Below are 27,422 nucleotides of genomic sequence, written 5' to 3' on the forward strand. Positions count from 1 at the left end.
TAGAACCCAGGTTGTTAGCTTGGAAGGCAAACACAATTTCACTGATCTTAGGACCAGAAAGCATTTTTGTCTGCAGTTTTCGGTTTGGCTATTTGTTTCAAGTGTATGTGGTGGTTCTAGTTTGTATGGCGCCCTGGGCGAACCCTCCCTTCAGCGCCCGCACCCGGGGGCGGGTTTAAAATGCCGCCCTGGGTGGCTGCCCATGTCGCCCGTACCTAAATCCGCTACTGACTTGTATTAGTCTCTAAATAAATCTCTTTGTCAAACATTTTCATCACTCCCATGTCTTACGCGACTAGTATTTTTGAAAGTGTAGGATAATAATTCAGCCATAGTTTATGTTCATTGCTTTCCAACATTTTACTCCCTCCTTTATGTTTAATATAACTCACATATATTAATTATTCCTTTTGGTTGCCTATCTTGACATGACGTATGTTCTATAGAAAGTATTTGAATCTGATGTGTGCCACAGAAAGTATTTGACTCTTGGGGGAGAATTCTGCCAGGGGGAGATTTGGAAGGCGCCTCAGCGTCAGGACAGGCAAGGGTCAAAACCAGGAGGGCGAGAATAAGAGAGACTGGAAAAGCAGGAGCTGAGAACAAAAATACTGGTTGACTTGAAAAACAAGACGAACTGGCAACAGACAAACAGAGAACACAGGTATAAATATACAGGGGATAATGGGGAAGATGGGTGACACCTGGAGGGGGTTGGAGGCAATCGCAAAGACAGGTGAAACAGATCAGGGTGTGACAGGATTCCCTCGAAGCATTTTCAACCCCCGTTCTCAAGTACGTTAGCTAGCCACGGTAGTCAGCTAGCTAGCTGGCTAACTTTTATCTACGTTTTTACTTCTGACACCAATGTAATGACCTGACTAGATCATAAAGGAACAATTGTCCAGACAGAGGATTGAGACAAATAAATTAAAGATACCCGTATAAAACAACCGTGACCTTCACTTGTGAAGACCAGACGTAAGAGAGAGAACATTAGCTAAACGGTCTTAACTTGCAATGCTCCATCCCCCTGCCAAACCCTCCCCACCACTACATCAATCACCAGGATCCCCGGCATCAGAACAGTCCAGGCATTCCCGTGATTGACAGATAGCAGGTTGATTGGTATGTCGGACCCCGCGAACACTGAGTACTGGTAAGTACAACACAACCAACTAACAGCACAACACATAACCCACAGCTGTCTGTGCGGGTCACTACTATATTTAGGATGTGAACACTCAGTGTGTTTGACCTGACGAAGATCCGTTTTGGATCAAAACGTTGTCAATAAGGCGGTGAATTGGGAGCTTTAACAGTGTTCGGGCCTTCTCGTTCTATACTAGTATTCTTTATTAGCCCAGCATCTATGTTTTTAAGGATGTGCGTATGATCACAAACCTTTCTAATGAATACAAACCTTTCTAATGATCACAAACCTTTCTAATGAATACAAACGTATCATCATGAGCATAGCCTCGTTTCTTCTACTCTTTTATTGTTCACTCAGTTAAGCCTGTACTCGAATGAACTATACATGGTGTTCTGCTTTTTGCACTCTTGAACTGAGTGTTGATTCCCTATCCTGCCGCTGTGTACTTTGTATCCATTCAAAATATACAAAGGTGAATGACTTCTGGTTGATTTGAAAGCAGTGACCTGTCATTAGTTATGCTAAGTAAGGTATAGGTACCATACAAAGGCAGATAGTGTTGACTATATAATATTAAGAGAGCAGATAAAGTACAGCTATTTGTGCTGTAAATTATATTGCACTGTAAATTATTCATCAGTTGTTAATTATTAGTTATAGTGGGGCAACAAAGACAAAGAAACATTGTAGATTCAGTAGTAGTGGAGGTGGTCTACTGAGCACGTACTGTAAGATCCATTTTTTTATTTTTGTGTGTGTGTGTGTGTGTGCTTCTCTGTAATTTGAGAACCAAGCAGTTAGAAAGCAGAGAGAGAGAGAATGAGAATGAATGATGAAGACTGTCCTCATAGATTTGCAAAAGTTCAAACCAATGTTAGCCCTATTCCCCTCTTTCCAGGAAACTCCTACTTTTTATATAATACAAAGCTAGCCTTTCCTACTATACATCAACAACCATATTTTGGCCCCCTCCTCCTCGAGCCCAGCACGAAGACCCAGGATTCACATTGATGTGTTCCATCTGACTCCCAGTCAGACATGGGTTCATGGAGCGATTTCAGTGCCAACAGAACATTTATTTGAATTCAATCATTTTGAATTAAAACACTGAATTTGAATTAAATATTTTTGAATTTGTAATGCACAAATGTAATAATTTAATTCACAAATGTAACTTAAATGTCATGATTTGAAACTGAATCGAATTAATATTGCATTCAGTTTTGAAATTACATTTAAATGTAGTTCAATATTGAAATTCAACATTTATATATTCCGTTTCAATATGGTAAATATTGCGATTTGAGATTACGGCACCAATATAACTGACTGGGTTCCAAATCAGGCCTACTGCACAACAGCAACAACCCTTTGTGGCAAACAGAAGGTGAAGGATTTGTGCAACCCATTTAATGAGAGTGCAACCGAGGTGGTTTGGTGATCCATGAATTTGATGAGCAACCTTGTCTGAGACCTGAAGACAGGTGTTAGTTTGACTGATGGGGTTCTAACCCAGGTCTCCTGTGCGTCAGACAGGAAATGTAACTTTTCAAGTTGCTCATAATAATATATGCCATTAAGCAGATACTCTTATCCAAAGCGACTTATACATGCTTACATTTCACGTATGAGCGCTTGACTCTGAGGACATTTATACAGACAGAGGTGGGAGGTTGGGTAAGCCACTTACTACTGCAGATTTACTAAATGTTTTCCAGTCCAATTATAGATTATCTCAATATATGTACTGTACACATACAGTGTTTCCCTGCTTTTTACACCCTTGAACGGGGTATTGATTTCCCTGTCATATTATATATTAACCTAAATATATACTGACAAAAGCACACATAACACTATAGTACAGGTCGTGGAGGAACCTGCAATTTTCTTGGGGAGTATGACTGTCAGAAGGTCAGTTCTGGTGAAGGAAATTCTACTCCAAAATGAATAAAAATCGAATGGTCCATTTATAAGGCAGGTGTGTTATTTAGCAATAAGCATTATCACCTGATCAAATCACATTTTATTTGTCGGGTGTAGACCTTACAGTGAAATGCTTACTTACAAGCCATTAACCAACAATGCAGTTTTAAGAAAAATAAGTGTGAAGAAAGTATTTACTAAATAAACTGAGGTATAAAAGAAGAAAAAAGAAGAAGAAAAATAACAATTAAAGAGCAACAATAAAATAACAGTAACGAGGTTACATGCAGGGAGGGGGTAACGGTACAGAGTCAATGTGTGGGGGCACAGGTTAGTCGAGGTAATTGAGACTATGCATATATAATAAACAGAGTAGCAGCAGTGTAAAAATGGGGGGGTCAATTGCAAATAGTCCGGGTAGCCATTTGGTTAGCTGTTCAAGAGTATTATGGCTTGGTGGTAGAAGCACTTAAGAAGCCTTTTGGACCTAGACTTGGCACTCCATTACCACTTGCTGTGCGGTAGCAGAGAGAACAGTCTATGACTAGGGTGGCTGGAGTCATTGCCAATTTTTAGGGCCTTCCTCTGACACTGCCTGGTATAGAGGTCCTAGATGGCAGGAAGCTTGGCCCCAGTGATGTACTGGGCCGTACGCACTACCCTCTGTAGTGCCTTGTGGTCGAAGGCCGAGCAATTGTCATACCAGGCGGTGATGCAACCAGTCAGGATGTTCTTGATGGTGCGGCTGTATAACTTTTTGAGGATCTGAGGACCCATGACAAATCTTTTCAGTCTCCTGAGGGGGAATAGGTGTTGTCGTGCCCTCTTCACGACTGTCATGTTTTTGTTTGGATCATGATAGTTAGTTGGTGATGTGGACAACAAGGAACGTGAAGCTCTCAACCTGCTCCACTATAACCCCGTCGATGAGAATGGGGGTGTGCTCGGCCCTCCTTTTCCTGTAGTCCATGATCATCTCCTTTGTCTTGATCACGTTGAGGGAGAGGTTATAATCCTGGCACCACACCGCCAGGTCTCTGACCTCCTCCGTATAGGCTGTCAGCAGACACTTTTATTCAGAGCAACTTACAGTCAATGCATTCAACTAAGGTACAGTTGAAGTCGGAAGTTTACCTAGACCTTAGCCAAATACATTAAACTCATGTTTTCACAATTCCTGACATCCTAGTAAAAATTCCCTGTCTTAGGTCAGTTAGGATCACCAATTCATTTTAAGAATGTGAAATGTCAGAATAATAGTAGAGATAATTATTTATTTCAGCTTTTATTTATTTCATCACATTCCCAGTGGGTCAGAAGTTTACATACACTCAATTAGTATTTGGTAGCATTGCCTTTAAATTGTTTAACTTGTGTCAAACGTTTCGGGTAGCCTTCCACAAGCGTCCCACAATAAGTTGGTTGAATTTTGACCCATTCCTCCTGACAGAGCTGGTGTAACTGAGTCAGGTTTGTAGGCCTCCTTTTCCCACACGCTTTTTCAGTTCTGACCACAAATTTTCTATGGGATTGAGGTCAGGGCTTTGTCATGGCCACTCCAATACCTTGACTTTGTTGTACTTACGCCATTTTGCCACAACGTTGGAAGTATGCTTGGCGTCATTGTTCATTTGGAAGACCCATTTGCGACCAAGCTTTAACTTCCTGACTGATGTCTTGAGATGTTGCTTCAATATATCCACATCATTTTCCTACCTCATGATGCCATCTATTGTGTGAAGTGCACCAGTCCCTCCTGCAGCAAAGCACCCCCACATCATAATGCTGCCACCCCCATGCTTCAAGGTTGGGATTGTGTTCTTCAGCTTGCAAGCCTCCATATTTTTTCTCCTTTTTGTTTCATCAGACCAGAGGACATTTCTCCATAAAGTACAATCTTTGTCCCCATGTGCAGTTGCAAACCGTAGTATGGCTTTTCTATGGCGGTTTTGGAGCAGTGGCTTCTTCCTTGCTGAGCGACCTTTCAGGTTATGTCGATATTGGACTCGTTTTACTGTGGATATAGATACTTTTGTACCTATTTCCTCCAGCATCTTCACAAGGTCCTTTGCTGTTGTACAGGGATTGATTTGCACTTTTCGCCCCAAAGTATGTTCATCTCTAGGAGACAGAACGGTATTGTAAGGGTTTTCCTCCTCCTCTTCGTCTGAGGAGGAGAAGCGAGAAGGATCGGAGGACCAATGCGCAGCGTGGTAAATGTCCATGGTTGTTTATTTAAGAAAACATAAACTGAACACTATGAATAAAAAAAAATAAACGTGAAACGAATGAAAACCGAAACAGTACCGTGTAGTGAAAAACACAGATACGGAAACAAACACCCACAAACAAACAGTGAAACCCAGGCTACCTAAGTATGATTCTCAATCAGAGACAACTAACGACACCTGCCTCTGATTGAGAACCATACTAGGCCGAAACATAGAAATCCCAAAATCATAGAAAAACAAACATAGACTGCCCACCCCAACTCACGCCCTGACCATACTAAATAACGACAAAAAAAAAACAAAGGAAATAAAGGTCAGAACGTGACAGGTATGACGACTGCGTGGTCCCATGGTGTTTATACTTGCATACTATTGTTTGTACAGATGAACAGGGGTACCTTCAGGTGTTTGGAAATTGCTCCCAATGATGAACCAGTCTTGTGGAGGTCTACAATTGTTTTCTGAGGTCTTGGCTGATTTCTTTTGATTTTCCCATGATGTCAAGCAAAGAGGCACTGAGTTTGAAGGTATGCCTTGAAATACATCCACAGGTACACCTCCAATTTACTCAAATGATGTCAAATAGTCTATCAGAAGCTTCTAAAGCCATGACATAATTTTCTGGAATTTTCCAAGCTGTTTAAAGGCACAGTCAACTTAGTGTATGTAAACATCTGACCCACTAGAATTGTGATACAGTGAATTATAAGTGAAATAATCTGTCTGTAAACAATTGTTGGAAAAATTACTTGTGTCATGCACAAAGTAGATGTCCTAACTGACTTGGCAAACCTATAGTTTGTTAACAAGAAATTTGTGGAGTGGTGGAAAAACAAGTTTTAATGACTCCAACCTAAGTGTATGTAAACTTCCGACTTCAACTGTATATAAACACCAACATTCCACAGTAATACCAAAAACAAATAAATGTTACTGTGAATGTTATTGTAGTTCAACTTGTCTGTTCGTTTATTCTGTAGATAGCCTTCTTGTAACAAGATCACTGCTAGTTTTACAGCTTCTGAAAACATTTACAAAAGTGCATGTTAGGGAGAATGTTTGTGCTCCCTCTCCTGCGTGTCTGGTATTCCTTTGTTTTTCTCATAAACTCTGAAAGGTTCCCCATTACAGAACAACACTACTCCTGAGACCACAAGTTTATGGTCGGGCAGCCTCGTTTTCATCCTTGTCACTGACTCTTATAGTTACTACTGCCAAGGATAGGCTTGGTAGTGGAGAGGCTGCTAAGAGAAAGAGAGAGAAAGAGGAGGGCTTCAGAGAGAGAAAGACAGAAACGGAGAGAAAGAGAGAGGCTACCGAGAGAGAATATCACAGAGAGCATTTCAACCTGTCTTAGAGTCTGCAAAAACAGCTGTTCTCACCATGATTCTGCTGGCGGTATTGGACTGTTTCGATGTGAAGGGCTGGCTGGTGTTTATCTTTGTGTTTCTCTTGGTGGTGGACATTGTCAGAAACAGAACTCCAACTAACTTCCCCCCTGGACCCTGGTCTGTTCCTTTCCTGGGTAATATCTTCACAGGGCTCGACTTCAAGACCATTGACAAGGTCAGAAAAATACTCATATAATCATTGCTCATTTTAATCAGAAATATTTGATTACTAATGACTTATGTTACCAATACTATATCTTTACTAGTGCAGTGAAATAATTGACACAGATTTGACTTGCATGTGGCGTGTTTTACACAGGGCACCATTGAAAAATAACTGTGGTCTCAATTGGGATTCTCTAAATAAAGGTTAAATATTTTATAAAAATGTAATAAATGTGTCACAACCATTCCTTCCTTCCCTGTAGATGGCTGAGGACTATGGTCCAGTGTTCAGCCTGCGTCGAGGCAGTGACAGGGTAGTGTTTATCTCAGGGTATAAGATGGTGAAGGAAGCTCTGGTCAACCAACTGGACAGTTTCTATGACCGGCCCATTGTCCCTCTGTTTCATGTCACCTTCAAAGGCATTGGTGAGTGAGTGGCACACTATTCCCTACATAGTGCACCACTTCTGACCAGGCCAGGCTCCAGTGAGAAAGCATGTGAGCACTAGAATGTAAGGTTTGGATACACCTTTTTGTTTTTACTATTTTCTACATTGTATAATAATAGTGAACACATCAAACTATGAAATAATACATATGGAATCATGTAGTAACCAGAAAAGTGTTAATCAAAATATGTTTTAGATTCTTCAAAGTAGTCACCCTTTGACTTGATGAAAGCTTTTCACACTCTTGGCATTCTCTCATTCTTTTTCAACAGTCTTGAAGGAGTTCTCACATATGCTAAGGACTTGTTGGCTGCTTTTCCTTCGCTCTACGGTCCAACAGTTATACTGTTAGCATTGAGGTGGTGTGCCCTAGTAGGCAGACCCCTGTGTGCGGCTCACCCTGTACTATCAGCTCCAATATAAATAACATGAGCAAGTCTACTTCTGATAAGCTTCCCAGTAAAGCATTAAAAACAATCAAGCAAACCAGAAAAGTGCTCAAAATAACCCATGTTAACATGTGCAGCTTGAGAAACAAGGTCCATGAAGTACAGTGCCTTGCGAAAGTATTCGGCCCCCTTGAACTTTGCGACCTTTTGCCACATTTCAGGCTTCAAACATAAAGATATAAAACTGTATTTTTTTGTGAAGAATCAACAACAAGTGGGACACAATCATGAAGTGGAACGACATTTATTGGATATTTCAAACTTTTTTAACAAATCAAAAACTGAAAAATTGGGCATGCAAAATTATTCAGCCCCTTTACTTTCAGTGCAGCAAACTCTCTCCAGAAGTTCAGTGAGGATCTCTGAATGATCCAATGTTGACCTAAATGACTAATGATGATAAATACAATCCACCTGTGTGTAATCAAGTCTCCGTATAAATGCACTTGCACTGTGATAGTCTCAGAGGTCCGTTAAAAGCGCAGAGAGCATCATGAAGAACAAGGAACACACCAGGCAGGTCCGAGATACTGTTGTGAAGAAGTTTAAAGACGGATTTGGATACAAAAAGATTTCCCAAGCTTTAAACATCCCAAGGAGCACTGTGCAAGCGATAATATTGAAATGGAAGGAGTATCAGACCACTGCAAATCTACCAAGACCTGGCCGTCCCTCTAAACTTTCAGCTCATACAAGGAGAAGACTGATCAGAGATGCAGCCAAGAGGCCCATGATCACTCTGGATGAACTGCAGTGATCTACAGCTGAGGTGGGAGACTCTGTCCATAGGACAACAATCAGTCGTATATTGCACAAATCTGGCCTTTATGGAAGAGTGGCAAGAAGAAAGCCATTTCTTAAAGATATCCATAAAAAGTGTAGTTTAAAGTTTGCCACAAGCCACCTGGGAGACACACCAAACATGTGGAAGAAGGTGCTCTGGTCAGATGAAACCAAAATTGAACTTTTTGGCAACAATGCAAAACGTTATGTTTGGCGTAAAAGCAACACAGCTGAACACACCATCCCCACTGTCAAACATGGTGGTGGCAGCATCATGGTTTGGGCCTGCTTTTCTTCAGCAGGGACAGGGAAGATGGTTAAAATTGATGGGAAGATGGATGGAGCCAAATACAGGACCATTCTGGAAGAAAACCTGATGGAGTCTGCAAAAGACCTGAGACTGGGACGGAGATTTGTCTTCCAACAAGACAATGATCCAAAACATAAAGCAAAATCTACAATGGAATGGTTCAAAAATAAACATATCCAGGTGTTAGAATGGCCAAGTCAAAGTCCAGACCTGAATCCAATCGAGAATCTGTGGAAAGAACTGAAAACTGCTGTTCACAAATGCTCTCCATCCAACCTCACTGAGCTTGAGCTGTTTTGCAAGGAGGAATGGGAAAAAATGTCAGTCTCTCGATGTGCAAAACTGATAGAGACATACCCCAAGCGACTTACAGCTGTAATCGCAGCAAAAGGTGGCGCTACAAAGTATTAACTTAAGGGGGCTGAATAATTTTGCACGCCCAATTTTTCAGTTTTTGATTTGTTAAAAAAGTTTGAAATATCCAATAAATGTCGTTCCACTTCATGATTGTGTCCCACTTTTTGTTGATTCTTCACAAAAAAATACAGTTTTATATCTTTATGTTTGAAGCCTGAAATGTGGCAAAAGTTCGCAAAGTTCAAGGGGGCCGAATACTTTCGCAAGGCACTGTATATAACTTGCTTGTAACAGATGACATTCATATTCTGATCTCTGAAACTTACTTAGATAATACTTTTGATGATACTGTGGTAGCAATACATGGTTATAACGTCTACTGAAAAGACAGACATGCCAACAGGGGCGGTGTTGCGGTCTATATTCAGAACTACATTCCTGTAAAGCTTAGAGATGATCTCATGTTAAATACTGTTGAAGTAATATGGCTACAGGTTCATCTGCCTCACCTTAAGCCTATTCTTGTGGGAAGCTGCTATAGACCACCAAGTGCCAAAAGTCAGTAACTGGTGTGGTGGTTCATTTATTTACTATCAAATGAGGAGAGACAAATTTATCACACAAGTCAGAGTTATACTTAAACGAAATCTTTAATAGTGAGAGTTTGCAATAGTGATGGCTGGTCGACGAATCACCATCTCTGATGATTCGTTGAGAGCAAAAGTACAAAGGTACAAAAGTACAAAGGTCTTTTATAGCCAAGATACACCCCTTTCAACCTACATGATGAACAACAAATATATAGAATGGGTCACAAGGTTAAGATCTGTATGAAAGATACCTATAATACATAGCAGACAGTATCTGCTGTGTCAACAGTTTTCATTGTATAGACCAGTGTCTGGCCCTCCGACTCCAAACTGGAACCATCTCTCCCTGGTACGGTATAAACAGAAAACATTAACCCATGCTCTGGAATTCTCTTTAGGTGTTATCACCCAAACGACATCGTAAATCTCCTGTCAGTGTTATCCTCAGTAGAACACACACACAATAGTTAAGAATAATCTATTCTGTTGAAATAAAACAACCATTTGATTCAATAAAAGTATTATAACATAATCTTGCACTTTTGCCACCATACTGGATAACATGTGTGAAATGCTTGATAATGTAAATGATATCAACAGAGCTATATTTTCTGGGGGATTTAAATATTGACTGACTCTCATCAAGCTTCCCACTCAATTTTTTTTTTTAACTGTAACCAGTGGCTGCAACTTGGTTCAGGTTGTCAGTCAGCCTACCAGAGTATTTACAAACAGCACAGGAATTAAATCATCAACATGTAATGATCACATCTTTACTAATGCTGCAGAAATTTGCTTTAAAGCAGTATCCACATCCATCGGATGTAGTGATCACAATATAGTAGTCATATCTAGGAAAACCAAAGTTCCAAAGGCTGGGCTTAATATAATGTATATGAGGTCATACAATACGTTTTGTAGGGATTCGTATGTTGATGATGTAAATAATATTTGCTGGTCTGTGGGGTGTAATGAGGGCAACTAGATGCTAAACTTGACACATTTATGAAATTGCTCATTCCAGTTACTAATAAGCACGCGCCCATTAAGACAATTACTGTAAAACCTGTTAAATCACCTTGGATTGATGAGGAATTGAAAAATGGTGTGGTTTAGAGCAGTGGTTCCCAAACTTGTTATAGTCCCGTACCCCTTCAAACATTCAACCTCCAGCTGCGTACCCTCTCTAGCACCAGGGTCAGTGCACTCTCAAATGTTGTTTTTTTTGCCATCATTGTAAGCCTGTCACACATACACTATAAGATACACTCATTCTTATGTTTAAAAATGTGAGTTTTTGTCACAACCCGGCTTGTGGGAAGTGACAAAGAGCTCTTATAGGACCAGGGCACAAATAATAATGTAATAATAATCAATCATTTTGCTCTTTATTTAGCCATCTTACATATAAAACTTTATTTGTTTATCAAAAATTGTGAATAACTCACCACAGGTTAATGAGAAGGGTGTGCTTGAAAGGATGCACATAACTCTGCAATGTTGGGTTGTATTGGAGAGAATCTCAGTCTTAAATCATTTTCCACACACAGTCTGTGCCTGTATTTAGTTTTCATGCTAGTCAGGGCCGAGAATCCACTCTCACATAGGTACGTGGTTGCAAAGGGCATCAGTGTCTTAACAGCGTGATTTGCCAAGGCAGGATACTCTGAGCGCAGCCCAATCCAGAAATCTGGCAGTGGTTTCTGATTAAATAAAATTTTCACCGAACCGCTTGTTGCAATTTCGATTAGGCTCTCTTGTTGAGATATCGGTAAGTCGACTGGAGGCAGGGCATGAAAGATATAACGAATCCAGTTGTTTGTATAATTCGTTTCGGGAAAGTACATGAGTAATTGCGCACCCAACTCACTCAGGTGCTTCGCTATATCACATTTGACATTGTCCGTAAGCTTGAGTTAATTTGCACACAAATGGAAAGACCTGTGTATTTCCTTGTTAATGCAGACAGAGAAGAGCTCCAACTTCTTAATCACAGCCTCAATTTTGTTCCGCACATGGAATATAGTTGCAGAGTCCCTGTAATCCTAGATTCAGATCATTCAGGCGAGAAAAAACATCACCCAGATAGGCCAGTCGTGTGAGAAACTCATCATCATGCAAGCTGTCAGACAAGTGGAAATTATGGTCTTTAAAGAAAACTTTAAGCTCGTCTCTCAATTAAAAAAAAAACATGTCAATACTTTTCCCCTTGACAGCGCACTTCTGTGTGTTGTAAAAGCATTACATGGTCGCTGCCCATATCATTGCATAGTGCAGAAAATAAACAAGAGTTCAGGGGCCCTGCTTTAACAAAATTAACCATTTTCACTGTGGTGTCCAAAATGTCTTTCAAGCTGTCAGGCATTCCTTTGGCAGCAAGAGCCTCTCGGTGGATGCTGCAGTGTACCCAAGTGATGTTGGGAGCAACTGCTTGCACGAGCGTTACCACTCCACTATGTCTCCCTGTCATGACTTTTGCGCCATCAGTACAGATACCAACACATCTTGACCACCAAAGTCCATTTGATGTCACAAAGCTGTCCAGTACTTTAAAAAATATATACTCTCCTGTTGTCCTGGTTTCCAGAAGACAATGTCTTTCTTAATTGACCCCCCATAAAGGTAACAGACATATACCAGGAGCTGTGCCAGGCCCACCACGTCTGTTGACTCATCCAGCTTTATTGTATAAGATTCACTGGCTTGTATGCAAAGCAGTAATTGTTTCAAAACATCTCCTGCCATGTCACTGATGCGTCGTGAAACAGTGTTGATTGATGAAAGGCATTGTCTGTATAGTTTTTGGGGCTTTTTCCCCCAGCATTGTCCCAGCCATATCCGCGGCAGCAGGAAGAATTAAGCCCTTCCACAATAATTTGGGGCATGCATGTCCTAGCCACTCAGTTGCTCACCATATACGATGCTTCTAGCACCTTCGAATGAATGGTATCTGTTGCTTTTATACATGTCTTACTACTCAAAAGTCATCTTAATTCTTACTCAAAATTCATCTTAATTCTTGCTCAAAAAACTCCTGCGGCTTATTTTTCAAATGGGCATGTTTTGTTTCTAAATGTCTGCGCTAGAGTGAGGGTTTCATCGAGTTGTGAGATAGTACTTTTGCACCTTTAACACACTGTGGCTGAGGAAAGCACTACTCCCAATATACAGTGGGGAGAACAAGTATTTGATACACTGCCGATTTTGCATGTTTTCCTACTTAAAAAGCATGTAGAGGTCTGCAATTTTTAGCATAGGTGCACTTCAACAGAAAATCACATTGTATGATTTTTAAGAAACTAATTTGCATTTTCTTGCATGACATAAGTATTTGATCACCTACCAACCAGTAAGAATTCCGGCTCTCACAGACCTGTTAGTTTTTCTTTAAGAAGCCCTCCTGTTCTCCACTCATTACCTGTTTGAACTGCACCTGTTTGAACTCGTTACCTGTATAAAAGACACCTGTCCACACACTCAATCAAACAGACTCCAACCTCTCCACAATGGCCAAGACCAGAAAGCTGTGTAAGGACATCAGGGATAAAATTGTAGACTTGCACAAGGCTGGGATGGGCTACAGGACAAATAGGCAAGCAGCTTGGTGAGAAGGCAACAACTGTTGGCACAATTATTAGAAAATGGAAGAAGTTCAAGATGATGGTCAATCACCCTTGGTCTGGGGCTCCATGCAAGATCTCACCTCGTGGGGCATCAATGATCATGAGGAAGGTGAGGGATCAGCCCAGAACTACACTGCAGGACCTGGTCAATGGCCTGAAGAGAGCTGGGACCACAGTCTCAAAGAAAACCATTAGTAACACACTACGCCGTCATGGATTAAAATCCTGCAGCGCACGCAAGGTCCCCCTGCTCAAGCCAGCGCATGTCCAGGCCCGTCTGAAGTTTGCCAATGACCATCTGGATGATCCAGAGGAGAAATGGGAGAAGGTCATGTGGTCTGATGAGTCAAAAATAGAGCTGGCGCAGGTGTAGTACTGCTGGTAGTAGCAGTACTACCAGTAGAACTGGTATGTGTCTCTATGGACGCTGGCCTTACTTTTTTTAACCATTTATTAATTTTCGATTAAACGGAATGAGCGGCAGCTACATTTGGCTACATACAGTGCCTTGCGAAAGTATTCGGCCCCTGTAACGGTGTTCGTCTATAGGAGGAGAAGAAGCGGACCAAAGCGCAGCGTGGTGGTTACTCATGTTCTTTAATTAATGGAAACTGAACGATACATGAAATAACTTAACTCTACAAAAACAACAAACGGAACGTGAAAACCTATACAGCCTATCCTGTGAAAACAAACACAGTGACAGGAACAATCACCCACAAACAAACAGTGAAACCCAGGCTACCTAAGTATGATTCTCAATCAGAGACAACTAATGACACCTGCCTCTGATTGAGAACCATACTAGGCCGAAAACATAGAACTGACCCAAAACATAGAAAAACGAACATAGACTGCCCACCCAACTCACGCCCTGACCATACTAAATAAATACAAAAAACAAAGGAAATAGAGGTCAGAACGTGACAGTACCCCCCCCCAAAGGTGCGGACTCCGGCCGCAAAACCTTGACCTATAGGGGAGGGTCTGGGTGGGCGTCTGTCCGCGGTGGCGGCTCTGGCGCGGGACGCGGACCCCACTTCGCCATTGTCTTAGTCCGCCGTATTGTCCGCCTCCGTGGCTTACTCCCCATGCCCACCCCTCTCAATGACCCCACTGGACAGAGGGGCTGCTTGGGACAGAGGGGCAGCTCGGGACAGAGGTGAAGCAGCAGCTCGGGACAGAGGGGCAGCTGCTCGGGACAGAGGGGCAGCTGCTCGGGACAGAGGGGCAGCTGCTCGGGACAGAGGGGCAGCTGCTCGGGACAGAGGGGCAGCTGCTCGGGACAGAGGGGCAGCTGCTCGGGACAGAGGGACAGCTGCGCGGGACAGAGGGACAGCTGCTCGGGACAGAGGGACAGCTGCTCGGGACGGAGGGGCAGCTGCTCCGGGCGGAGGGGCTCTAGCGGCCCCTGGCTGACTGGCGGCACTGGCGGCCCCTGGCTGACTGGCGGCACTGGCGGCCCCTGGTTGACTGGCGGCACTGGCGGCCCCTGGCTGACTGGCGGCACTGACGGCCCCTGGCTGACGGGCGGCACTGGCGGCCCCTGGTTGACTGGCGGCACTGGCGGCCCCTGGCTGACGGGCGGCACTGGCGGCCCCTGGCTGACGGGCGGCACTGGCGGCCCCTGGCTGACGGGCGGCATTGGCTGCTCCTGGCAGACGGGCGGCACTGGCGGCGCTGGGCAGACGGGCGGCACTGGCGGCGCTGGGCAGACGGGCGGCGCTGGCGGCGCTGGGCAGACGGGCGGCGCTGGCGGCGTTGGGCAGACGGGCGGCGCTGGCGGCGCTGGGCAGACGGGCGGCGCTGGGCAGACGGGCGGCGCTGGGCAGACGGGAGGCTCCGGCAGAGGCGCCGGACAGGCGGGAGGCTCCGGCAGAGGCGCCGGACAGGCGGGAGGCTCCGGCAGAGGCGCCGGACAGGCGGGAGGCTCCGGCAGAGGCGCCGGACAGGCGGGAGGCTCCGGCAGAGGCGCCGGACAGGCGGGAGGCTCCGGCAGAGGCGCCGGACAGGCGGGAGGCTCCGGCAGAGGCGCCGGACAGGCGGGAGGCTCCGGCAGAGGCGCCGGACAGGCGGGAGGCTCCGGCAGAGGCGCCGGACAGGCGGGAGGCTCCGGCCGAGGCGCCGGACAGGCGGGAGGCTCCGGCAGAGGCGCCGGACAGGCGGGAGGCTCCGGCAGCGGCGCCGGACAGGCGGGAGGCTCCGGCAGAGGCGCCGGACAGGCGGGAGGCTCCGGCAGAGGCGCCGGACAGACGGGAGACTCCGGCAGCGCTGGAGAGGAGGAAGGCTCTGGTAGCGCCGGAGAGGCGGGAGACTCCGGCAGCGCTGGAGAGGAGGAAGGCTCTGGACGGATGGGCCGGAGAGACAGCCTGGTACGGGGAGCTGCCACCGGAGGGCTGGGGTGTGGAGGTGGTGACGGATAGACCGGGCCGTGCAGGCGCACTGGAGCTCTTGAGCACCGAGCCTGCCCAACCTTACCCGGTTGAATGGTCCCGGTCGCCCTGCCAGTGCGGCGAGGTGGAATAGCCCGCACTGGGCTATGCAGGCGAACCGGGGACACCGTGCGCAAGGCTGGTGCCATGTAAGCCGGCCCAAGGAGACGCACTGGAGACCAGATGCGTAGAGCCGGCTTCATGGCACTTGGCTCGATGCCCACTCTAGCCCGGCCGATACGCGGAGCTGGAATGTACCGCACCGGGCTGTGCACCCGCACTGGGGACACCGTGCGCTCCACAGCATAACACGGTGCCTGCCCGGTCTCTCTAGCCCCCCGGTAACCACAGGAAGTTGGCTCAGGTCTCCTACCTGGCGTAGCCATACTCCCTGTTAGCCCCCCCCCAAGAAATTTTTGGGGCTGACTCCCGGGCTTCCATCCACGACGCCGCGCTGCCTCCTCATACCAGCGCCTCTCCGCTTTCGCCGCCTCCCGTTCTTCCTTGGGGCGGCGATACTCTCCTGGCTGAGCCCAAGGTCCTTTACCGTCTAGTTCGTCCTCCCATGTCCAATCCTCCTCGCGCTGCTCCTGCTGCTGCTTTCTCCTTTGCCCATTACCACACCGCTTGGTCCTGTTGTGGTGGGTGATTCTGTAACGGTGTTCGTCTATAGGAGGAGAAGAAGCGGACCAAAGCGCAGCGTGGTGGTTACTCATGTTCTTTAATTAATGGAAACTGAACGATACATGAAATAACTTAACTCTACAAAAACAACAAACGGAACGTGAAAACCTATACAGCCTATCCTGTGAAAACAAACACAGTGACAGGAACAATCACCCACAAACAAACAGTGAAACCCAGGCTACCTAAGTATGATTCTCAATCAGAGACAACTAATGACACCTGCCTCTGATTGAGAACCATACTAGGCCGAAAACATAGAACTGACCCAAAACATAGAAAAACGAACATAGACTGCCCACCCAACTCACGCCCTGACCATACTAAATAAATACAAAAAACAAAGGAAATAGAGGTCAGAACGTGACAGCCCCCTTGAACTTTGCAACCTTTTGCCACATTTCAGGCTTCAAACATAAAGATATAAAACTGTATTTTTTTGTGAAGAATCAACAACAAGTGGGACACAATCATGAAGTGGAACGACATTTATTGGATATTTCAAACTTTTTTAACAAATCAAAAACTGAAAAATTGGGCGTGCAAAATTATTCAGCCCCTTTACTTTCAGTGCAGCAAACTCTCTCCAGAAGTTCAGTGAGGATCTCTGAATGATCCAATGTTGACCTAAATGACTAATGATGATAAATACAATCCACCTGTGTGTAATCAAGTCTCCGTATAAATGCACCTGCACTGTGATAGTCTCAGAGGTCCGTTAAAAGCGCAGAGAGCATCATGAAGAACAAGGAACACACCAGGCAGGTTCGAGATACTGTTGTGAAGAAGTTTAAAGCCGGATTTGGATACAAAAAGATTTCCCAAGCTTTAAACATCCCAAGGAGCACTGTGCAAGCGATAATATTGAAATGGAAGGAGTATCAGACCACTGCAAATCTACCAAGACCTGGCCGTCCCTCTAAACTTTCAGCTCATACAAGGAGAAGACTGATCAGAGATGCAGCCAAGAGGCCCATGATCACTTTGGATGAACTGCAGAGATCTACAGCTGAGGTGGGAGACTCTGTCCATAGGACAACAATCAGTCGTATATTGCACAAATCTGGCCTTTATGGAAGAGTGGCAGGAAGAAAGCCATTTCTTAAAGATATCCATAAAAAGTGTTGTTTAAAGTGTGCCACAAGCCACCTGGGAGACACACCAAACATGTGGAAGAAGGTGCTCTGTTCAGATGAAACCAAAATTGAACTTTTTGGCAACAATGCAAAGCGTTATGTTTGGCGTAAAAGCAACACAGCTCACACCATCCCCACTGTCAAACATGGTGGTGGCAGCATCATGGTTTGGGCCTGCTTTTCTTCAGCAGGGACAGGGAAGATGGTTAAAATTGATGGGAAGATGGATGGAGCCAAATACAGGACCATTCTGGAAGAAAACCTGATGGAGTCTGCAAAAGACCTGAGACTGGGACAGAGATTTGTCTTCCAACAAGACAATGATCCAAAACATAAAGCAAAATCTACAATGGAATGGTTCAATAATAAACATATCCAGGTGTTAGAATGGCCAAGTCAAAGTCCAGACCTGAATCCAATCGAGAATCTGTGGAAAGAACTGAAAACTGCTGTTCACAAATGCTCTCCATCCAACCTCACTGAGCTCGAGCTGTTTTGCAAGGAGGAATGGGAAAAAATGTCAGTCTCTCGATGTGCAAAACTGATAGAGACATACCCCAAGCGACTTACAGCTGTAATCGCAGCAAAAGGTGGCGCTACAAAGTATTAACTTAAGGGGGCTGAATAATTTTGCACGCCCAATATTTAAGTTTTTGATTTGTTAAAAAAGTTTGAAATATCCAATAAATGTCGTTCCACTTCATGATTGTGTCCCACTTGTTGTTGATTCTTCACAACAACAAAAAATACAGTTTTATATCTTTATGTTTGAAGCCTGAAATGTGGCAAAAGGTCGCAAAGTTCAAGGGGGCCGAATACTTTCGCAAGGCACTGTACGGACAATTAGTGGAATTCCCGCGAGAGAGTAATGGTTAATGTGATTGGATGTTAATTATTTGACTAGGCTACCTGCACTTCACATTGTGTTGTTATTTCGCTGAACACTAGATGGTTTAATTTTATTTTTGGCAGTGAAATGAGGCTAATCAGGCAAGAAGAAAACCTCACCCAAATGTATAGCCCCGTTGGAAAATATAAATGGACTGTTTGAAAATGTGAAAATAAAAATCACATTTTTATTTGGCGTACCCCCGACGGCATTGTGCGTACCCTTGGGGGTACTCCAATTTGGGAATACCTGGTTTAGAGGGATGAGGCAAAAGGTATGGCAAATAAGTCTGGCAGCCCAACTGATTGGCAAACATACTGCAAATTAAGAAATCATGTGACTAAACTGAATAAAAGGAAGGCTACAAAGGTTAAAGTGCAATATGTAGTACAGGGACAGTCACCATTGTTCCTGTAAACAGACAAGGGATATGGGTGGAGAAATGTAACCACTCACACTCACAGACAGTCATGGCCACAGACCGACCATCCACTGGACCAAAAATAAAGTTTACAATGCTTTTTTTATGTAGGTGTAAACAAAATAAAAAACAGCGCAAAACAAGCTCACATTTTAGTCTCTGACAGGGCAAGATGAACAAGGCATCCACACCAAGAAATGCTCATCCAACCCTTAAGTCACAGGGGTGTCAAATACAGAGTTATTTTTGTTTTAATATGAATGCCATAGGTGTAAATTCTTCTTCTAAACAGTCATGGGAGTCGGTATCAATTGAAGGCATATTCAGACCATTAAATAATCAATCAGCAAAGGGTATTGAGGAGATTCAGAGTTGTATAGCTCAGAGTAAAATTGTTTGAATTGATCATTTCTTTCTTTATGTATAACTGTGGTAGTACCAGACAGGGTTCTTATTGGTGGAATTAAATGTGAGGCCTCAGATTTACAGATATGATGTGCAAGGAGTTTACTGGCTTTGTCACCTTATTCATACACTCTGTATCGAGCTCCTAAGATTAATTGTTCGCCTTGTCTGGTAGAAAGCTCATCAAATTCAGATTGGAGTACCTGGCATTCTTTATGTACACTTGAAGTTGGAAGTTTGCATGCACTTAGTTTGGAGTCATTAAAACTCGTTTTTCAACCACTCCACAAATTTCTTGTTAACAAACTATAGGTTTGGCAAGTCGGTTAGGACATCTACTCTGTGCACGACACAAGTAATTTTTCCAACAATTGTTTACAGACAGATTATTTCACTTATAATTCACTGTATCACAATTCCAGTGGGTCAGAAGTTTACATACACTAAGTTGACTGTGCCTTTAAACAGCTTGGAAAATTCCCAAAAATTATGTCATGGCTTTAGAAGCTTCTGATATGCTATTTGACATCATTTGAGTCAATTAGAGGTGTACCTGTGGATGTATTTCAAGGCCTACCTTCAAACTCAGTACCTCTTTGCTTGACATCATGGGAATCAGCCAAGACCTCAGAAAAAAAATGTAGACCTCCACAAGTCTGGTTCATCCTTGGCAGCAATTTCCAAACGCCTGAAGGTACCATCTGTATAAACAATAGTACGCAAGTATAAACACCATGGGACCACGAAGCTGTCATACAGATCAGGAAGGAGACGTGTTCTGTCTCCTAGAGATGAACGTACTTTGGTGTGAAAAGTGCAAATCAATCCCAGAACAATAGCAAAGGACCTTGTGAAGATGCTGGAGGAAACGAGTACAAAAGTATCTATATCCATCTATAGTCCTATATCGACATAACCTGAAAGCCCGCTCAGCAAGGAAGAAGCCACTGCTCCAAAACCACCATAAAAAAGCCAGACAACAGTTTGCAACTGCACATGAGGACAAAGATCGTACTTTTTGGAGAAATGTCCTCTGGTCTGATGAAACAAAAATAGAACTGTTTGGCCATAATGACCATTGTTATGTTTGGAGGAAAAAGGGGGAAAAAACGTGTAGCCTCGGAACATTTGCTGTTTACTGGGTCAGTACCAACAGATGCAGTAAACAAATAACCAAAAATATTTTGAGTCACTGAGACACTATGTAAACAAACTGAATAGGTGAATTAGACAGCATGGAAACAAAGGAGTTAAATAAACCCTTAATACAATGAAATTAAAATACTTGTAAGGCAAGCACACTAGATGATCAAAATATTAGTTCACATCAAATAAGCCAAATAAGTACGTTATACCTAAACATAGTTGTACCACAGGTGGGCTACTTACTTACTATCCACAGTTCGCAAGCAACAGTTGCTGATCTATGGGCAAGTTCAAGACTTCTTGGTGGGACGTTGAATGTGAGCCATAGCCTCATCCGGAGAATCAAAGTCTTTACCATCATGAGAAAGCAACAGACGGCTGGGAATCGCAGTCCATACTTCACACCTGGATGGTCCCGTAGCAGTTGTTTGGCCTGCCCGAAATCTGCGCGCTGCCTGGACACAGTGGGGGAGTAGTTCTGGTAGATAGAGAAGCTCTGTCCTTGAAAGCTCGGAGGGGTATTGCGGGCTCGTCGGAGGTTCTCCATCTTATCATGGAAACAGTGCACTCGAAGAATGGCCTGTCATCATCCCGGGGCTTTGGGCGCAGTGACCGGTGGGCACGATCAATCAGGGGCTTCTCATCCATGGCAAGAACATCCTTCAGCAGCCCAGAAACAAAATATGTGGCGCGAGGCATTTCTGCTGACTCTGGGACCGATACCAGTCTCAGGTTATTGCGGCGAGAGAAACCCTCTAAACTCATACAACTCTCCTGTACCTTTTTCAGATCTGAAGCCAGGCATTTTACGTAAGCACCCAGGGAGGTAGTTAGGTCTGAGACACTGGCAGCGGAGGTCTCCAGTGCTGCAGTCGTCGTTGTTTTGATTGATGTGATTGCTGGCACCGTCTCGTTCTGCAGGATGGTTAGATCTGCTTTTAAAGTATCAGAAACCTCCCGTATTTCAACTCTCTCAGAGCATAGTAGTTTGATGGCCTCGAGAATGTTCATTCCAGGCCAAGCCGCACCCTCGGGTAAAGTATGAGTCTCCGGGCCCTCAGACTCAGGAGAGGACGGTGATAAGAGTGCGTCTTGTAGTCCGAGTTTTCTCAGTCATGTTTTTGGCCTTATGTTTCGTCGACATGCTGACATTGGAAAGCAGAGTGGTCTTGCGTTTTATGGAAAGCGATCACCAAACTAATATTTGAAAATAAATACGATTTTGCTGCAAAATATACATAAACTGTAAGAATACTGCAGTAGCGAACGGAAAACACTTTGGTCGCACATTGCGCCCCTAGCAGCCCCCCCCCCCCCCGAGGGTGTTTTTTAATAGAAGCCTCTCAAACATAATCCAGTTAGAATCAGGAATTGTTGTTTTGTTTAGGCCCCTTACTTTTTCAATCTTTACTAACGACATGCCACTGGCTTAAAGCCAGTGTGTCTATGTATGCGGATGACTCAACACTATACACGTCAGCTACTACAACAACTGAAATGACTGCAACCCTTAACAAAGAGCTGCATTTAGTTTCAAAATGGGTAGCAAGGAACAAGTTAGTCCTAAATATTTCCAAAACTAAAAGCATTGTATTTGGGACAAATCATTCACTAAACCCTAAACCTCAACTACATCTCTTAATGAATAATGTGGAAATTTAGCAAGATGAGGTGACTAAACTGCTTGGAGTAACACCGGATTGTACACTGTCATTACTGTCCATACTAAAGTGTTACTCTACCTTCTTAACAACACTATCAACAAGGCAGGTCCTACAGACCTTAGTTTTGTCGCACCTAGACTACTGTTCAGTAGTGTGGTCAGGTGCCACAAAGAGGGACTTAGGAAAAAGACAGTTGGCTCAGAACAGGGCAGCACGGCTGGCCCTTAAAAGTACACCGAGAGCTAACAATAATGACATGCAAGTCAATCTCACATGGCTAAAAGTGGAAGAGAGATTGACTTCATCACTACTTGTTTTTATAAGAGGTGTTGACAAGCTGAATGTACCCAGCTGTTTGTTTAAAATACTTGCACACAGCTCGGACAGCCATACCCCACAAGACATGCCACCAGAGGTCTCTTCACAGTCCCCAAGTCCAGAACAGACTATGGGAGGCGCACAGTACTACATAGAGCCATGACTACATGGAGCGCTATATTCCACATCAGGTAACTGATGTAAGCAGTAGAATCCGATAAAAAAAAACAGGTAAAAATACAACTTATGGAACAATGGGAACTGTGAAGAGACACAGAAAGGTACAGACATATACATACATTGTGATATTGTTGTATGGTGGTATTAAACATTTTGTATTGTAGATATGTAGTGGTGTAATAATGTTATATGATGTCCTGTTTTATCTTTTGTTTTATATATAATGTAGGTGCTTTTTTAATATGTTTGTACCCTAGGAAGAGTAGCTGCTGCCTTGGCAACTCATCACAAACCATCTCAATTGGGTTGAGGTTGGGTGATTGTGGAGGCCAGGTCATCTGATGGAGCAACATCAATCTTGTTCTTGGTCGAATAGCCCTTACACAGCCTGGAAGTGTGTGTTGGGTCATTGTCCTGTTGAAAAACAAATGATAGTCCCACTAACCACAAACCAGATGGGATGGCGTATCACTGCAGAATGCTGTGGTAGCCATGCTGGTTAAGTGTGCCTTGAATTCTAAATAAATCAGTGTCACCAGCAAAGCACGCCCACACCATCACACCTCCTCCTCCTTGCTTCATGGTGGGAACCACACATACAGAGATCATTCGTTCACCTACTCTGCGTCTCACAAAGACACGGTGGTTGAAACCAAAAATCTAAAATTTAGACTCATCAGACCAAAGGACAGATTTCCACTGGTCTAATGTCCATTGCTTGTGTTTCTTGGCCCAAGCAAGTCTCTTATTCTTATTGGTGTCCTTTAGTAGTGGTTTCTTTACAGCAATTCGACCATGAAGGCCTGATTGACACAGTCTCCTCCGAGCGGTTGATGTTGAGATGTGTGTTACTTGAGCTCTGTGAAGCATTTATTTGGGCTACAATCTGAGGTGCAGTTAGCTCTAATAAACTTGACTGACCTTCTGATGTCTTAAAGTAATGATGGACTGTAATTTCTCTTTGCTTATTTGAGCTGTTCTTGCCATAATATGGACTTGTTTTCCCCCCAAATAGGGCTATCTTCTGTATTCCACCTTTACCTTGTCACATCACAACTGATTGGCTCAAACGCATTAAGAAGGAAAGATATTCCACAAATGAACTTTTAACAAGACACACCTGTTAATTGAAATGCATTCTCCAGGTGACTACCTCATGAAGCTGATTGAGAGAATGCCAAGTGTGTGCAAAGCTGTCATCAAGGCAAAGGGTGGCTACTTTGAAGAATCTCAAATATATAAAATATAACACTTTTTTAGTCACTACATTATTCCATATGTGTTATTTCATAGTTTTGATGTTGTCACTATTATTCCACAATGTACAAAATAGTAAAAATAAAGAAAAACCCTTAATGAGTATGTGTGTCTAAACGTTTGACTGGTACTGTATATATTGTCAATAATCTAAAGATGCTTGCCTACCTCACTTCCTCTCCTTCATCTGAAATAGCTGAAAAAGGATGCCTACCAGGAATTCACTTTCCACCTGTCCAATGCACCTATCACTGCAGATGGGGGAAAGGAGATAAGGAGATGAAGGATATTTTAGACTATTGAGATCCACCCAATACCTGGCTCTTAATCTCCACCTCTCCTCTGACTTCAGGTATCGCTCTAAGCAACGGTCTCATGTGGAAGAGCCAGAGAAAGTTTGCTCATACCCACCTGCGATACTTCGGAGAAGGGAAGGTTGGACTGGAGCACTACATCCAGCTGGAGAGCAACTTCCTGTGTGAGGCCTTCAAAGAGGAGCAGGGTATGTATACGGTACAGTATATGTAGTGTTAGGGTTACTGCTTTTTATTTAATAGAAATAACAACACTGCACTGTAGACATACACCAGACATGTACTGTACACATTCCTGTCATAACATTGTGAGAACACACTTGATACTTGCACACTCTATCAATATATCATGTCAACTGTGTCCCCTATAGAATAAGTGTAACCTTCATGTGCCTTTGGTCCACTTATACTTAACTTACTAATAATAATAATAATAAAGACACATGCAGGACAACAGTTGATGAGAGAATCCATCCAAGCTTTGCATAGCCAGTATGTGTTACTGTCAGGGGGAGGGTTCAACCCCCATTACATCCTGAACAACGCGGTGGGGAACATTATCTCTTCTGTGGTGTTCGGCCATCGCTTCGAGTACAGCGATGAAAACTTCCAGAAGCTCCTACGCTTGGACAACGAGGTTGTGATATTATCCGGCACTGCTCGGGCTCAGGTGGGTGTCAAGTTGTTGGCTGGTCAATGGTCTTAACTCCTTCAGATGGGATGTTAAACTTAGAGCCTAGCTCTCAGTGGTCAGAGCTCATGTCCATCGCGAAACTATTTTGGTGAATTACCTGAAAAATCCTATCCTTTTATCATAACTATTATGCACATACAGTATAAACAGGAAAATAAACATAACTGTTCTCCTGTAGTTTGATCTGTATGTGTAACTCTGTCCCTCTCTGTCCCAGCTGTATGATGCCTTCCCACGCATCATGAAATACCTGCCTGGTCCCCACCAGACCATCCACTCCAACTACCAACAGATTACCGACTTCCTGCGGGCAGAGATAGAGAAGCATCAGGAGGACTGGGATCCAGAAGACCCCCGGGACTACATAGACACATACCTCACAGAGATTGACAAGGTATGGTACCAGAATAGTAGCCAACACTAAGACAAAGGTCAAAGACACACATCACGTGAATGTAGCAAACCCCTTCTACCAGACAGACAAGTCATGTTTTGTTTTATTTTGACACATTCCAATCCACCTTCTCCTTCAACATTCTCAGAGGAAGGAGGACCCTAAAGCTGGCTTCAACACAGAGACTCTGGTGGTGTGTACTCTGGACCTGATCGAGGCTGGGATGGAGTCCGCTGCCACCACCTTACGCTGGGCCCTGGTCTACATGATGAACTACCCAGAGATACAAGGTGAGTCAACTCTTCCACAGCACCACTGAGTTTAATTGATCAATTGATTGATCCCTTCTCCTTTATCCCTCCAGAGAAGGTCCAGGCTGAGATAGACAGAGTGATAGGACAGTCCCGCCAGCCCACCACGGCTGACAGACCCAACATGCCCTTCACTGACGCTGTCATCCATGAGACACAGAGGATAGGAAACATTGTGCCGCTGGGTTTCCCCAAGATGGCCAGCAAAGACACGAAACTTGGGGGATATTTCATACCCAAGGTAAGATACAGCATTAACAGTCCTGAGTCCCTCCATGTGTCAAGTGAATGATACTTGTCCCTGAACTTTTGTGACATTCAGCTCTCAAGGCTAGTAGAATACAAACAATAGCTACCAAAATCCATGGATGATTTGTACAGTTAGTCATTAATGTACCAACTTAACCATATGGCTGCTACAACTGATAATAGGCTATAGTCCTGCTTTGCACATTGCTGGGCAGGTGGGCAGTCTGTGAGTTACAATATCTCTGTGCTATTCAGGGGACGGTTGTCAGCACCAACCTGTCTTCAGTGCTGTTTGACAAAGACGAGTGGGAAACTCCAAACACTTTCAACCCAGAGCACTTCCTGGATTCTGAAGGACAGTTCAGAAGGAGAGATGCCTTCCTGCCTTTCTCAGCAGGTGATACAACAGACTATCCGTACAACATGTATTGTTTGTTGCTCAGGTTATGATCTCTGTGGGTTGTGTTTTCATGTTTTTATTACAAACTTGTGTGATGAGTAACCTTGCCTGTGACCCGGAAAACTTAACATTAAGATTAAGAGCTCTTTATGGGTCAATTGTACAGAAGGTCCAACTGAAATTTGACATCTGCTTTTATCACAACTCGTCCGAAAGACACACGTATACAGGTTTTTGGAGAGGTGGGGGGCTTCCACACTGAGTGCCCAGGGAGCTGTTGTTTTTGGGGGGTTAAGTGCATTGCTCAGGGTTACAACGGTAGGCAATAGCATCTAGGATTTGATACCAACTACTCTCCTGTTGCCAGCTCACTTCCAGACAGATTTTGTTCAGTTGAACCTGATATCTGCCACTCCTGAGCTTTTGACAAATAATCCAGGTTCAAACCCAGTCAGTCACATATCTTTCTCCTTCAGGTAAGCGTGTGTGTCTCCTCATATTAAATGTGTGTGTGTCTGTCTCTCCAGGTAAGCGTGCGTGTGTGGGGGAGCATCTGGCTCGTATGGAACTGTTCCTGTTCTTCTCCTCCTTGCTCCAGCGTTTCTCCTGGTCTCCGGTCCCTGGAGCCATGCCCAGTTTGGAGGGTGTCCTGGGGTTCACTCACTCCCCAGCAGAGTTCCTGGTCCGAGCCCTGCCACGGTGACCACCTCCTCACATTGACCACTTCCCCCTCACTCTGATCAAAACATAGAGCATCACATGATGTATCCAAACTGGCTGGCTGGAAGAAGCAGGAAACAGCTGTGAGTGTTGTGATTCACTGGACAGGGAGAAGTAGACTACAGGATATCATTACTGTGTATTTTATAGATTCAACTACAGGTAACTGCAATTTACAGAGCACTCAATACTGAACTAATAGCAATTTACTAACTCAGATTTACCGAAATTACACATTTTCCAGGTCCAATTATAGATTCTAACATAATGTTCTTGGTGTTTCTTTTACTTTACATTTTTTACACTTTTGAACAGAATATTGATTTCCCTGTCATACAACTGTGTACTTTGTATCAAATAAAGATATGCAAAGGTGAA

The 27,422-nt window shown here is 43.9% G+C and overlaps 1 protein-coding gene across 2 annotated transcripts; it reads left to right on the top strand.

The window, feature by feature from the left end:
• The first annotated feature begins 772 nt into the window (after window positions 1–772).
• On the top strand, window positions 773–27,422 carry LOC110521603 (cytochrome P450 2J2). 2 transcript variants are annotated; one of them, XM_036968479.1, is made up of 10 exons: window positions 773–1,159; window positions 6,786–6,879; window positions 7,133–7,295; window positions 24,315–24,464; window positions 24,786–24,946; window positions 25,188–25,364; window positions 25,513–25,654; window positions 25,729–25,916; window positions 26,180–26,321; window positions 26,852–27,422. In XM_036968479.1, exons 3-10 carry the CDS (start codon window positions 7,133–7,135, stop codon window positions 27,025–27,027), a joined length of 1,299 nt encoding a protein of 432 aa, XP_036824374.1. In that variant the 5' UTR covers window positions 773–1,159; window positions 6,786–6,879; the 3' UTR covers window positions 27,028–27,422. The 2 variants fall into 2 exon arrangements, with proteins under 2 accessions (XP_036824374.1, XP_021454948.2); XM_021599273.2 differs by lacking the exon at window positions 773–1,159 and having other exon boundaries at window positions 6,478–6,879.

The sequence above is a fragment of the Oncorhynchus mykiss genome, chromosome 30 (genome assembly GCF_013265735.2).
Source record: "Oncorhynchus mykiss isolate Arlee chromosome 30, USDA_OmykA_1.1, whole genome shotgun sequence".
Lineage (NCBI taxonomy): Eukaryota > Metazoa > Chordata > Actinopteri > Salmoniformes > Salmonidae > Oncorhynchus > Oncorhynchus mykiss.